Source organism: Magnolia sinica, chromosome 18 (genome assembly GCF_029962835.1).
Source record: "Magnolia sinica isolate HGM2019 chromosome 18, MsV1, whole genome shotgun sequence".
NCBI classification, from domain to species: Eukaryota; Viridiplantae; Streptophyta; class Magnoliopsida; order Magnoliales; family Magnoliaceae; genus Magnolia; species Magnolia sinica.
In genome coordinates, this window is record NC_080590.1 from 23,033,974 (window position 1) to 23,050,016 (window position 16,043).

General features: G+C 37.5%; 1 protein-coding gene and 1 pseudogene across 1 annotated transcript; both read right to left on the reverse strand.

Annotated features, from left to right (window-relative positions):
* Positions 1-16,043, reverse strand: part of LOC131232888 (subtilisin-like protease SBT3.9) — a 112,321-nt pseudogene that overhangs the window by 92,578 nt on the left and 3,700 nt on the right.
* On the reverse strand, positions 11,440-13,448 carry LOC131232895 (subtilisin-like protease SBT3.9). Its single transcript, XM_058229412.1, has 3 exons — positions 13,197-13,448; positions 12,295-12,466; positions 11,440-12,013 (listed from the first exon to the last, which is right to left on the reverse strand). Exons 1-3 carry the CDS (start codon positions 13,305-13,307, stop codon positions 11,508-11,510), a joined length of 789 nt encoding a protein of 262 aa, XP_058085395.1. The 5' UTR covers positions 13,308-13,448; the 3' UTR covers positions 11,440-11,507.

Here is a 16,043-nt window from a genome sequence, read left to right on the forward strand (position 1 = left end):
TGATCTGTCGTCCACGGTTGAATGGGGAAGACTGAAGGGAGGGAGGGAGTGCAGCAGTAGCAGCAGCAACAACGGATTCCTAGAAAATTAATTCATCTCCCTCTTCTATCTTCTATATCAGTCACCGTCTCTCCAGCAGATCTCAGCTTGTAAGGACGCAGATCTTGTTTTACATCTCTCAAAGCTGCGATTTGTTAGATTTTTTGTTCTTTCTGCTTTAGCTCTGCTTTGTAGTCGTAGATGCGAGATTTTTAATTGATGTTTTTCTCAATGTAGTTTCTGTTTTCTGTAGTCATGGACGAGATCTCATTTCTTGCTCTGATCCATATGTGGATTATTTAGCATTTTTTTTCGATTTTTTGGTTGCGAGGCTGTAGATTTTCATGATTTTTAGATCCTAGCATGAAGGAATACGGATTTAGTTTTTGGATCTGTTGAATAACCGTTTTATTTTATTTTTCTGTTCACACTGCATTTTAACTTTCCATGATTGTCCTTGCCAACTGTAGATTTGAGTATTTTAGTCGTTTCTCATGTTTCTAATTCTTTATTATTTCCATTTAATTGGATATCTGCATTGGTTGATTTTATTTTGTTTTTCATAGGAAAGAAATGATGTCATTCAGCATTCTGTTTGTGGTTGGGTCATTCTCAATTTAGCCATACTTAAGACCCATGCCACCCATCTATAGTTGCATGGATTGACAATAGATTCGGGTGCGGGATCAGGGAAGCGTCCATTTCAAAATGTAAATAAGTGCAAATGGGTAGGGAGTGGCATTGTGAGTGAAAGTCCAAAGTGTGTTCAAAGCAGGAGCGATGCCTAATTTGATGGGTTCTGCAACTAAGCACCCACTATGCAGTCATCTGGATGTTATTGGTGGGATCAACCTGATGAAGGATGTCACATAAATGTGTCATGTTGGCACATGTGTGATGATTCACCTCTTGGATATCTCCTTGTTTTATTTATTTATGTATTTATTATTATTATTATTTTTTGATGTTCTCATTGTCTATGTGAGGGAGTTCACCCTTATATAAGATGTGAACAAACATAAATCACTCATGCTTGCCTGTCAGCCTGCTTGGATGTATGCAATTTTGTGTAATCTTTCATCTGTATGTAATTGAATAATAATGTTGATTTTCAGCTACAAGGACCGATTTCTTGCTGCTTTGCCAGCACCTCGTTGAGCAAGTGTTGACTTCAGTTGGCCTGTTTTCACAGCCACTGCATTCTACTTGTGTGCAAAAAGGCACAAGGTAGCTAATCATTGAAATCCTTTCTTCTCTTTCCATTTCAACTTGCCTGATTTTTTAAAATGTTTCTTACGCTTCAGTGTTTACTTATTTTGCAGCTTAAAGTAGACAAGATTAAGCTTATTGAGCTATGTGGCACATCAGAATCTGAATTTAGTAGTGTAAGACATCCTCCTGTTAGCATTTTCTTTATTTCTACTTTGTAGCATTTTTTTTATTATTGGACTTCCGAACCAGCTTTAAATCTTTGAAAGATGGTTTCTGCAGTCTTAGAAGATGTAGCAGAAAATCTGTACATGCATGTTTCCATTTTCACCAAGACACTAAGAATAAAAGACAAACAACAGATGACTGTGACTCTGTAACAGCCAAAAAGTTAAGAGTGCCACCAATTTTATAGTTAGTAGTAGCAAAGGTGGAAATGGAGGGTAGAGATGTGGATAGAAATTCAAAATAAACATGTTACTTACAAGGAGAAAGAAATCATACCTTACCAAGTTAGCTAGTTGTGGCCTGTAGTACATAACATTTATGTTTATTTTGGATTACAAAGAAATCATACCTTTGTACTCTTATTGAGGTCAATGCATTGTATCATCGGGTGTAGGATGTGACAAAGGTATGTGGTTGTTTTTTTTCTTTTTTCTTTTTCCTTTTTGCAATTATCTGTCACATGCTATTTGCACAGCATTTTTTGCTGAAATACATTCACAAATCTTGTACATGTTTTGTATGTCCACACATGTAAGGAATCACCGTTCTAGTGTAAACCCACTGATTTCATAAATAACCCCATCCCTTCTGCTTTTAGTCAGATAATAATACTAAATTAGAAAGTAGACATGATGGGTGCATTTTTATCAGGGTTGCAACAGACACAGGGTACTTTCTCAGATTGATCTCAACTGTTCATGTTCTTGCTACTTTCTTGTAATGGTGAATCATTTTGAATCTTGGATTTGAACATGACTCATTAAAAATTGCACTTTTCAATATTCCATGTTCCTATTCATGCACAATCATCCGAAACCACTTGTCTTCAAATGGCACTTCTAGCATATAATCCACAACATGATTCGGTTCAGATCATCATCTAAGATACAATTCAGTGGTGGATAACACCCGCAATAGATATATTAATTTTCAAATTATATTTTCTTATTAGGAAGGCCATTCATTTTCTTCCTTCTAAACTCAAAATTAATATTCTGCTTAGGTTGTGTAAGACAGAAAGCTATGTGGCTGTTACTTTTGGGCTAAAGCTAATTTTGCCCAACCTCATTCTCTTAAAATGCTCAGCATATGCATATCATATCTATTCTTCATTTCATCTAGGTGTTTTTTTTTTTTTTTTTTTTTAATATTCTATCTCATTATTATTTAATTAACAACAATAAATATCATTATTATCATCAAATTGGAATTAATAGTTGAAAAGTGCGATATTATTGGGGAACCAAAGAAGTATGGGGATGACACTACTTCCAATGCTCCTACACAGGGAAGTGCTTCCATGCCTGCACAGTCATCATCCATGGATCAATCAGGGATAGCAGCTAGAAGTCCACAATCTTATGGTGGGTCACTACTTCAATGCTCCTACAAAATTATATATCTTTTGTTCAACTTCTAGTCCACAGTCATCGTTCATTCTTTCTTCATTTCTTTTGTTCAGCTTACAAAAATTATATATCTTTTGTTCAGACTAGATGGAAGATGAGTTCTAGTCTTCTACCTCAATTGGTCGTTGTAACAGAAATCTGATTTTAAACTGCAACACCACAGCAAGTTCCACAACATTCTATGCAACTAGATAGTCGGGCTTGACTGATCTGACCAATACCCAAAGCTGTGAAAGGGCACCGAGGTACATGTTTTTATTGACATTTTACCAGGCCAATCTCCCTGTTCTTCCACTGCACTTCCCACTTGTTCCTGTAAACTCATTTTCTTTACAAATGAATGGTTTGCATACCCAAAAGAATGTTCGTAGTGATGGTGGAGAGTTTATTTTTAAAATGAATGTTACATTCCTTGCTAACAATGGTATTACTTGTTAGAGAGTGCAATGGATTAATGTGGTGCATTAAATGCTTTTATAGAATGCTAAATACCTCTTTAATCAAATGAACCATATATCTATTTTGTTTTGTTTCAGGAATATAATCATATTTGTTGAAGTCCACTTCTCTTGTTGTAGATAAGAACCTACTGAATCAGGTATAATTGTGTGCTTACCTATAGTCTTAGTTAATTTATATTTTTATTACTTCATGTAAACATATCTGCCCGTTGAGTCTAAAAAAGAGATGCAGTGTTTTTTATTTTAGTTGTATAATATTGCAGGAAAAAGTCAAAGAGTTACTTTCTAGCGAATGAAGTAATTCTCACAACATCCTCAACGATCCATTGACTCAAGTGTTTGGTCCTGATACAAGGGGTCGTATTCGAGGTGTTGGGACTACTGTTTCCCAATCACAAATCAAGGGTTCCACTGCAGCTCTTGAAAAAATCTCTTCGTATAAAGGAAAAGTAGAAGAGCAATCATCCACAATTCAAGAGCAATAGTTCAAAATTCAAGAGCTATCCTCTAAAATAAATTTTCTTACGGACCAAATTAGGGGTATCAAAGAGATGATTCAGGTCAATTTTCATTGAAATCTTTCTTTTTTAAATTTAAATAGTAATAATTTTTCTTCAGTTATCGTATATAATACATGGTGTAGAACTTTATTACAGCAGCAACACATGGATTCAGTTCAACCGGAGAATCTACAATCGATTGGTGGACCTTCAGTTGGGAATCATCAATGTGTAGAGAGAATGCCGCCATGCAAGTTGTACTCTTGACATAAAGAGCTCGTTGCTCAAGGGCAAGTTATTTTGGCAGATGGGCCCCAAATGATTCATGGCAAACCTCTTCAGGAAGATTTTTACAAGGTTGCCATTGATATCATTATCAAAGGAGACGCCAAATTGCCCAAGCGGGACGGATATCATTCGACTTTAGGCGAAGTTGGAATTGGCTCATTTGTTGCATGGCATCATTACTTTACTGAGTTCACTGATTAGGGACAATAGTCTAACACTTTTTTGGACAATTCACCTTTTTGGACTATATATATGTTTTGATTGTATAGCTTACTTGATTAGTTGTTTCTATAGACTGAACATGATAGATATAATGCAGGTTTTTGACAAATGTGTTGATGGCTTCGATCATCACTGCATGGTAAGGAATTATATCACAGATAAAACACTTTACTGAAAGTAGACTCTACCAGTTTGGCTAACACTGCATTGTTGTTGTCTATTTTCAGGTATCTATATGGGAGAGATTTGCTTCTTGCATCAGAGTTAAATATCATGAATGATTATATGCTGTCAGGTTTTTTACTGAAATGGTGGGCTCTCTACAAGGCCCAAGAAGTCACTGGAAAAATTCTGGCAGTCCATCTGAGAGGAACAGTGTTTAGGTTTTTCTTTTTTGTCGGTGATTTTAGTTTCCACGACTATTATTGACTTCATTTAAATATTTTTTCTTATAACCTTTGAATATTTAAAATTTTCTGTCATGCAAGATTAACAGTAGTAACAAAAATGTCAAAGACTTGTTTGTTTACATTTAACCTTTTGTGTGAATTGAAGGAGGAGATCCAACGACCTGCAGCTGCCTGCATGATACCTGATAACTTGTCGTGCCGTCTTAATTCTCCTGTCAAAATGGCATCCGTACCATGCAAATTGCAAGCTAGAGGACCTGTCAGGCCTCTCCTGGGTTGCAAGACCCATCACTGGACAAAGTACTCTTGGTCTTGTGTCCCGCCATGGAAGTATGGAAAGTCAGAATGTGCCCCTTATGGATCCAATGGTCACCCTCTTTGGTAGCGCCCACGAGAAGCTCCCTGAGATGGGAAGCATGCGAAGCACGCTCTTTCCGAACTTTGGCAGCATGTTCAGCATGGCAGGGCAGCCCACCAAAAATGAAGAGTGGGATGAGGAGAGTCTCCCGAGAGAGGGTGAGGACTATGCATCTGACGCTGCGGGAGGTGATTCCGATGACAACTTGCAGAGCCCGCTACTCTCACGACAAACAACGAGCATGGAGAAGGATATGGTCCCACCGTCGCAGGCAGCTCATGGGAGTGTATTGAGCATGAGACGCCACAGCAGTCTCATGCAAGGGAATGCTGGGGAGGCAGTTAGCAGTACAGGTATTGGTGGTGGGTGGCAGCTGGCATGGAAATGGTCTGAGAGAGAAGGGGAAGATGGGAAGAAGGAAGGAGGGTTTGAGAGAATTTATTTGCACCAGGAGGGTGTCCCTGGGTCCCGCCGTGGGTCTATCATTTCGCTTCCTAGGGGTGATGTCCCTGTAGAGGGTGAGTTCATCCAGGCTGCTGCTTTGGTGAGCCAGCCTGCATTATACTCCAAGGAGCTCATGGAGCAACATCCAGTCGGACCCGCTATGGTCCACCCATCTGAAACCGTCAAAGGGCCAAGTTGGGCCAGTCTTTTGGAACCAGGAGTGAAGCATGCATTGATCGTTGGGATTGGGATTCAAATTCTTGAGCAGGTAGGAAATAGGTCATGTTAAAAGAGTTCTTTAGTCTTTCAGGTGTTGTTTTCATGGAAGCTAAATTTAACATTAAATCATTTCCCCCTTTTTCTAAAGTTTCAGCTCTATATTCTGTCCATTAATTGTCATTGAGCCCATATATCTCTCTTTTCAAATGTGATAAATCTTTGCTGTTCTCCCTCTGTTTATATATTATTTTTCTGCTGCACAATTATGCTTTTAATCAAATATCATGTATATCTGTTTGCTGTAATTTAGAATATTTTTTCCATTATATATAATTCCCTTCCTGCATTTATGTAAAAATTGAACAGAGACCAATCTATGTTGGTAGGCTGATTCAGTGCTGATTAGTCGTTTGAGCTCGTGCTCTGAAATCATTGCTTCTTTGTTCATACATTTCGTGTGTGTGTGTGTGTGTGTGTTTGTGTGTGTGTGTGTATATATATATATATATATATATATATATATATATATATATTCAAATGTTCACCCTAACACTAAATTGCGCAGGTTATCATGGCTCGTGGGTGCTTTGATGATACTAAGGTTGCTGAAGAAACCTCTTGTTCTTTTGATTTTTTTAAAAAGGATTTTGGATGTCATAATTATGTTTATAAGTAGCTTTTCATCAATGTTTCACAGGAGGCTGTGTTGGTTAAAAGTTTGGCTGCCAAGGAACCATCTGCTCTTGCCTTGGATACTTATTACAAGCAGTATTATCTCTGTTTGGCTGCTGCTGCTGCTACTATCAAATGGTAATCCAATTCTGCATGCATTTGAGTTCTACCTATTTTTCTATTCATGTTGTAACTTCCACTCAAGAGCGTATCTGATAGAGTGGATGATCCCAACCAACAATGAATGAGATTAACTCCTCCAAAAGAGGAAGAGTTGATGAGTGTGTCCATGTAGACAATGAGTTGAGAAGTGTGTGCAGGGTTAGGCATGCAGGACTCGGTACCGAGTCGGGTCGAGTTCGGGTTAGGTCGATTTCAAAACCGGATCGAGTCAGGTGAGCCCTAACTCGGTCCATATTCAACTGAAATAGGTACTGATATTTGTTTGGGAGATCTGATCTTTGTAAAAGGTTGGCCCCATCATTTAGAAGAACCCAATGTGAAAAGAATACAAAGATTGGCCCCATCATTTAGAAGAACCCAATGTGAAAAGAAGGCCGTTCCATTCATGTCAGGTATATTGGGTCAGATTAATGCTTTTAATTTACTTTAATGTTGTGGCCTACCTAGTTTATACATTGTTCTGATTTTAATTACAAGTTATATGCATGATGAGGCCAATCTTTTGCAGGGCCTAGATGTACTAGACAAGAAACACATTGGTGGGAAAACATGATTGTTCTGATTTTAATTACAAGTTATATGCATGATGAGGCCAATCTTTTGCAAGGCCTAGATGTACTAGACAAGAAACACATTATGGGAAAACATGCGCGCAATACATAGGAAAGGCATTTCTCAAATGAAATACGAGTATCCATAGGTGGTGAAATTCCACTAGCGTGAGTGTGAGCGTGAGTGTGTGGGGTGTAAAAATAAAAAATAAAAAAATGAAATACCTTGATCCAAACTCCAAACCATTATTAAAGTTGGGGGAATGCAGAGGTTGAAAAACTCAGTACCCATCATGGTCCGGTTTTGGAATTTTTCAGGAAGTTGTGAACAGGGATTGATGACTGGTTGGCTTCAGATGTGACTCATCTGAGTCGAAGTCGACTCGGGTGAGGCCAATCTGGTACTGCACCATGAGTTAGCATTGAAAATATGGGTGATTCAACCCAACTCGGACTGAGCAAAGCGTCTTGAGTCTCCCAGTCTTAAAATCATGGTTGGGATCTCATTGAGTAGTGCTGCCAATGGGTCAGTTTCTGGCCTGGCCCACCCTGAGTGGATCTGCTAATGTGTCAGTTTCTGTCCTGACCCACTATCGGAATGGAAGCGGGAGGAGCCATGCTCTGAGTAGGGAAATCCTACTACTAGAGTATAAATACACCTATACTGAATATCACCATATCTTCAACTCAACCAGCAGTCCGAGCTAGTCACGTCTAGCTGCCTTTAATCCCCTCCTTGTGAATGTCTTGAAAAAAAAAGAAGTAAAAGTGCCTTCTCTCCATTAGCCCAGTTCAGGTATTCATGTGCAAGGTACGTTGCTATTCTCAGACAACAACAAGAGGCATGATAACTGTTCCAATCAAGCAACTAGGATTAAGATTGTCCAGTTGGTCAGATTATTTATCAATGACCCATATGTGATGGGGGCCACCGATGAGTGGTTCAGGATATCTGCTGTGTTCCTGTTGGAACTCGTTGATAAAGAGCCTGGACAGGGGCTGATAACATTTTTACCTGTGCAATTATTTTTAATATAAATATGGTATTTTTGCAGATGGAATACCAGGCCTGAAGAACTGGTGGAAGAGATCACTCGGGTTGTGGGGGATGGATGAGGAGGATTTGCAGCGGATGTCATATCTGAAGGCAGAGTGATCATTCTAGAAAAGAGCAAGTAATTGTTGGATTATAGAAGCCTGGAAATGAAATGTTGTATTGAAATTGGAATTTAAATTGAATGTGTACTGGAAGGAAAATTGTTGCCTGTGAATCATTCTATTGTCTTTTTCTTCTATTTGTGTAATTATCTGGCATATAATACAAGTAGATTACATACCCCATTACATACCCCACTCTCTCTCATACAATTAACAAAGGGGTTTAAAATTGTTCTTAAAATTCCGTCCTAAAATCTGACCGTTGGCAACGTTCATAAGCATTCAAAACCGTTTCTAAAATTTTCTGCCCAAAATGTGATCGTTGGCACCAGAACGGTTTAAAACCGTTCCTAAAATTCCATTTCTAAAAACTGAAACGGTACCCAAAACGGTTCCGAACCGTTCCTGATTTTCTGCGACGCCTCATTCAGAAACGGTATTAAACCGTTCCTGAAGCATTTACGAACGGTTTAAAACCGTTTCTGAAGGACGATTTTGGTGTAGTGAAAGCAGACATATGTACAATGGCTTCTAAACAGTGCTTTTACTTCATCCTAGTTGAAATGACCTTATATTTGTCAAGCAGTGGCGGTTTGGGTGAACCTCATTGTGATGTGATGTTTATGTGAAATCCACCCCAACCATCACGTCTGTGATGCCATGTTAGGTGCAGGGCCTAAATCTCACCCCCATCCAGGATTCAGGTGGACCACATGATTGGAAACAGGGTACAAGGCAACTGCCACCCTCCAAACTGTTTCCCTTGGTGTAAGCCACATTGAATCATGCATATCTGATTTTGGGCAGTAGGCCTAAAGGCATTGAATCATGCATATCTGATTTGGGCAGTAGGCCTAAAGGCATCTAATGGTTGGAGTCGATTTAATATAATCATCACTGGATCCTATAAAATTCGATGGTGAATGTATCTTTTAACTGTTTTCTTAGGTGTGGCCCAGATGAATAACAGATCAGACTGATTTTTCGTCCTGGGGCCTAATGTGGGATTACACATCTAATGGTTGGAGGGGATTTCACATATACATTGCAGTGGGCCCTTCAAAAAATCAATGGTGGGCAACCATAACTATTCCTAAATTTTTGTTGATATATTAAAAAGAAAAGAAAGAAAAAAAAAAACGACTTTACTTTAATGGCCACCTTGATTTTTAAAGGGCCCCACCTTGAAGTGTATGCGGTATCTAGAAATGTGATTCTAGTAGGCAACAACGAAGTCCAACATTAATATCATGCTTACATGATGAATGGCCTTGGTTTTTGTCACCTTCCATCCATGACCTTTGATAGTTAGCCGGTTGAAATATTCAATTGGGAGTTTGTTTGGAGGTTCCCCTTCCGAAGGGAGCCTTATCAAATCTAAGGTCTCTCTAATTTAAAGCAAATGAATGGTTTTTAACTATCCATCTATTCTATACGGTGTGGATCATTGGATATCCACTTAACTAAATTATTAAAATATTAATATATGATTAGGATGAAAAATATCCAATAGTACTATTTTAATCAACAAGTATTCATGAATTGGGCAGGATTTCTCAACCAATCACAATTAGAGATGATACACTACAATTTTGAGATTTCAACTAAGGTTAATGTATATTCAGATGTACAATTTCTATTGCCATTGTATCTTGTATTAGCGCCGGATCTCCCAATTAATTTCCTTATTCTTGGACCACACTACAAAGAGCAAAGGCGATATAGGATGTCATTGTAGGGTAAATATAGACTTAATGAGCTTGATGTGCATCTATCATTGACTCACCAAGATGAACGGGAAATAAAAAATCAACCTGATCCAAAACTAAGCACCATGGACCCACCTAAGTCTTCTATCCGATGAGTCTTTTTCATATACAATTAAAATAAGGATTCTCACCTAGTGGGCGTATTGGATTTACATATACGTTATGGTGGGACCCATAGATCTTGAGCACTCTATGAAACATGTAAAACAACAGCGCTGCTTCCGTGGAACCCGACGCACCGTGGGGCCAACCTTGATGTATGTGTCTTATATCCATGCCGTTCATTTGTTTCGCCAAATCATTTTAGTAGAGCACTCCATAAAGGGATTCAGACTTGGACTAAGTAAATTGTCGAGTAAGAGAACAATACATGGCGTAAGTAAAAATATGATGTGGATCCACTTGTTCTATGATTTTTGACAAATTTTTGTTGAAAACAAACATGCCTTATCCACGACTCCTTTTCTCGTCTTGTATTAGAAGTCAAACTTGTTTGCTAGAATCTTTATGGATTTTTTCTCTCTTATGTATAATTGAATTGAAATTGTATCAAACTTGTATTTTGATTTTGTATCTACTAAAAGAAAAACCAATCCCTATTTTGTGGACGTGTGATATTTAGATCATCCACTAGAGTTGCCATCAAAGAGAATTCACCCTCTCATAAAATTTCTTACAATTGGATTAACAAGTGGGCTACTTCCATTAATCTAAACATAGGTACAATTGGCCCATTAAAAAAAAAAAAACATTAAATGAGTTTTCTGGAGGCTCCTGAACACATCTTAACTGTTATTGTATTTTTCTTTTTAACTGTCTATTTATAGGTCACTCATCGAAGGGTTATGTTGCTCAATAGGTGGATTTTTGAGAAATCTCCCACTCATACTAGGGCTCAACAGATCACAACTACATTAATTTTGGATGGAGCATGGTTAGTTCACCATGTCAATTGGAACTAAGCTGACAATCTAGTTTTATGTTTTGAATCTAGACCATAGACCGTTCCTTTTTTTAATAGACATTTTCTATTTGCAATCCATTTGATAGCACTAACTGATAGTAACGATATGGCATGATGTGATTTTCATCCTTGTTGTCCATAGGTTGCAAAATGTGTTTGCCACAATTCACTAAATTGTGGCTACTCATGTGCCATACAAATGGTGAATAAATATAAGAGCATGCCTAAATAATCATAAAATGATTTGAGGAAGCAAATGATTTATTTTTGTGCGATGAATTAATGCTTATTTTGCTTATTTATGATCAATACAATCTTTCGGAAACATTTAAAGTACATATGATGTAAACAGAGATAAATTGAAATATCATATAATCACCATTTAAGAAATTTTAAAAACGATAAATTTACATATATTGAAAATCACAATGAGACATCTGCATAGAAGTCTTGAATCACGGTCCTAACGGCAATGGGAATCTTTACTAAGTGCTTGTAATCACTCCAAATCAGGCTGCCGAAGGTGTAATCTCCTTGCACTCTTCGAATAGTTGAGAATGTAATTTTAAACGAATGTTTGGTGACAGTGTTATTAAAGATAAGGATTGAAGGTGTCACATCCATCTTAACACCTGGGGGAGATTGAATCGTAGCTATGTATGTGGAGTTGACGGGTCCCACATTTGTGACTGTCCTTGAGACCGTTACAATTGTTTTAAGACTGGGGATTGAAATTGATGGTAAATTAAGGTCTGATATGGATCCATTGACCCAATTGAAGTAGTCGGCCGCATCTATGTCATAAATTAAACCAGGATCTATAGCTTTATTGGGGCTGACATGGCCCCCACCATAGTCGAACGGGTCAGCGAGCTTCCGTGGAGCACCCTCAGCAGTTATTGGTAGGCCATATTCATCGGTGATGGAAGCTTGAGAAAGTAGAATAGAGTATGTGTGAGTAGAAGTTATGAGAAAGCAAAATAAATGAACAAGATGGATTGATCACTGGATAAGATAGTCAAATTCATCAGTTAAACCATAATATGGATGGATCATGCTGCAAAATCATGCCCATTGGATCATAGCATTGGAATGAACTATTGGATGTAAAATAGTCAATGTGTCACATCCAATTGATGATTAGGATCATTCACATAGCTTGAGTTTCATATCTTCACCTAATCTAATATATGATGAACTCCTTAAATACCTGTAGTAACGAGTGCAGATTTTATAGCCGCAGGAGACCAATTAGGATGTAGAGATCTTAGAAGGGCAGCTATTCCTGCAACATGTGGGCATGACATTGATGTTCCTGATCGAAATTCGTAGCCGTCGTTGATGGCTGCTAAGATGTTGACGCCAGGTGCAGCTACATCAGGCTGTTAGAGATGTTCGCGTAAGCATTTCTTCTTTCTTAAGTAAGTAGAATGCTAAAATATGAAATGCTTGTGTGTGCTGAGGCATGCACATGCGGGTAAGGTATATGCGTTTATGATATTTCGATGGATAGCCAGGCTAAAAAATTAGGCAATGATCAGAAAATCTTAGCTCTTTAATTGTAACCTTTAATTGATGGTTGGCATTCCACATTAAATGGAGAGAAGCCCATTAATAAAAATTGTTATAATTATCATGACTAATATATATGACCTTTCTGTATTGTATGCATCATTGGTACGGTTGACAAATGGTCATTCCAAATCATTCGATTATAAATGAATAATAGATGTTGCAAAAAAGAAATTTATAACAACAGATTTTGTGACAAACCATGTGATTACATTACTAAATTAGGTGGTTGGAGGTTGGTTTATGAGCCATCCTCATCTTCGTAAACACTTGGTTAGCCCATATGGTTATATTGGATGATGGCACAAAGTTCAAAAATTGACAGTTATTGAAAAATCTTGACCACTTAATAAGCAACCTTCAAATTCTTAAAAAAAAGGTTGGTAGCTTACATTAAATGAGGAAACTCCATTTAACATATGACAATTGAAACATGAGCCTCATGTTTTAATCATTCAACCTAGTTTAAGACTTTTTTTGTAAAAAAAAGATTGTTTGTATATTTTCTCTCTCATCGTAGTGAAATTTGGATAAAAATACCTTTAGAATTGTTGAGTTGAAAGGGCTGGGCCCCCTAGATGAGAAAGAGGCGATCTTTGGTGCTAACACTGAGGATCCCACTACAGTAGTTGTAAGGCCCATCTTCACCATTGGAGTGCTATCGTAACAATCATAAATAAGATTAGACCTATATTTTACTGATTCAAGAGAGGATTATAATAAAAATAAACCGAAAGACTACCTTGAATCTTCAATGTAGTTTTGAATTTGAAATCCGATCTCGTAGTCAATGAAAATGCAAGAGATATTTCCACATGTTCGTGGCACATTATCAGTGTATTGTGCAAAAATGAGGCCGACGCCACCTGCACTCCTTACAGTAGAAATTGCTGTAGAGAATTGTTCAGAAGGTGGCCTTGTACCTGTGAAACAGAGTACTATTTTTCCTGCCACTAAGGTAGCATTTAAAGGACCATCGCAGCTGCAAGAAAAAACACAAAGAAAAAGAAGAAGTTAGAGAGTCAATTTATCAACTAAGGATAGATAGAAAGAAAGTACCTTTGATCATTGGATGAGAGAAATAGTGGTTTGAATCCATCTTGACGCCTTGGCAAACCAATAACTTGTTGACCCTGCATGATCATTCATTTTAATTCTTTAGTGTGTACTGAATCATTTTTTTTCTTCCGATATTTGTTTTTCTTTTTAATTTTAATGCAGCTTGTGTTTTATTTGTTACTAAATAAATTTTAAGAAAATGTATATTAAAACGTATAATTAGCTATGAAGCATGTGTAAGATGGATCAGCCTCATGGGCTCCATGAATATTATTAATAACATGACTATGTATATGATAAAAGTTCTGCCATACATTAGAGAAGTGTGGGGCTCCCCACGATGTGTGGGTGCCATTTGACCTATTTATTAGAAGCACCCCAAAATTTTAGGCCTGGACCCCAAAATCTAGTTTAATTTATAGATTAGGAGAGCTCCAAACAATTCAAGCATATGATTTGAACACATCATCATTTCCCTGTTATGGAGTATAACATATGTATGTACTGATGTACACCGTTAGTTGCATGTTAATTGATTCATGTATTTCTGTTAGGATTTTTATAGGTCTCTGCAGGTCTCTCTCCTCTTCTACATATTCTTGTTATTCTCAATGAAGTGTGTGTGTGTGTGTGTGTGTGTGTATTCTTTGGATTGACACCTTATATTTAGGATATTCCTCTTTTAGTGTGTAAAACATATTTTGTCAACAAAATGAATTAAAAAACTGTTGGCCCACAATGTATAATAGACATATGCTTGTAGCCTACTTAATATTGTACATGACTTATTGTGACTTCTCAAGTTTTTTTATTTATTAGTGAAGAGAAATGATATAGTATTTCTTATTGGAGGGTGAACAACCATTGGATTTGAGAGTCTTATTATTTGAGTAATCACTATTACCTTTAAAGACTAATTTAATGACTATTAGTCACCTGCTTATGTCAATTTTCTCTTGGTAAATAAAATAAGAAGTTGAGTCTTTATTACCGTAATTGAGACGTTATTTCCCAGCGTGATTGAAGCAGGGAAGGATCTGTCTATCGTACTGGCTGCCACTGTGATGACCCATGGAGATTCAATTGATATACTTTGTGGCCTTGGTCCATCATTGCCAGCCGAGAAAACAACGGTGATTCCCTTCTCTACCGCATGCAAGTAACCGAATGATATGTCCAAATAATCAAAACCAATTGACAATGAAAGAATATCAACACCATCGTGTATAGCGTCGTCAACAGCTGCTAGCACTGTGGCACTATTAGAAAAACCTCCTCTTGCCCATAATACCTTGTATATGGCCAAATGCGCACGAGTTGCGCCTCCTCTTGCCACTCTTGCACCAAGGCCTTCAACACTGACGTTACTTACAATGGAACCTGCTGCGGTAGAAGCAGTATGCGTGCCATGACCATCTATATCACGTGGAGATAAATAATCTCTTTGCAATAGTTCGCTGTCTAATCCGCGTGCATACCATCTTGCTCCAATTATCTTCCGATTACAGTGAGATGCATTAAATTCCTCCCCTTCTTGACATGTGCCCTTCCATCGTGATGGTATAGGACTATATCCAAGATCATTAAAGCTTCTAGATTCAGGCCATATTCCTGAATATATTATGTATTGCATTAGTAATAAATCGAAAATGAGTAAAAAAAGCTTATGCTAAAATGAAATTAAAACTTTAAAAGTTTTATCTGTAGTCATGAAACTTCTAAACCTGAGTGCTGTAATTAATTGGTCATGTTTGAGCTAGTTAAGATCCTTCATTTATTAAATGAGCCAAGAGTTATATATATATATATAAAGTTGAAGAATGACCCATTACTCTGAGCCTTGACCCAACTCATATGAAATTTATCAAGCCTAAACCTGACTCGACCCATTTAATTGTAATTGGGTTGATCTGGACTGACTTGAAATGACTTTCAAGAATTGAACATGAGAAGACGGGTATGCACAATTTGGGACAATCATTGGATCATCATCATCATCTAAGCCTTATCTCAAATAATTCAGGTGAGGTACATGAATCCTTAATTTACAAGATGTTTCACTCTATCAAGGGCAATCCATGGATACATATATCAATAATTTTTTTGTACTTTTCCTTCTTTATTTTTGTTTCAGTTTTGGATTGGATCATCTCAACAACTCAAGCCCACCCCATCCAGTCCACGTTTCTAGCCTGACCAAACCCACCACCTCAAAAGTGGTTTTCAATAGTTGACCCATGAGCTGATCTGATCTATTACCTAGGTGTATGTGATACTGGCTGTTCATTAAGTGGATCCCTCCATTCGTGTCTTTTATCTCAAAAGAAC

Coding starts and splice junctions, on each gene's coding strand:
- LOC131232895 (XM_058229412.1), bottom strand. CDS start 13,307: ATGGTGAAGATGGGCCTTACAACTACTGTAGTGGGATCCTCAGTGTTA. Junction 12,467..13,196: donor TCAACTCAACAATTCTAAAG/GTATTTTTATCC, acceptor CATCTCTAACAG/CCTGATGTAGCTGCACCTGG. Junction 12,014..12,294: donor ATCTGCACTCGTTACTACAG/GTATTTAAGGAG, acceptor TACTTTCTCAAG/CTTCCATCACCGATGAATAT.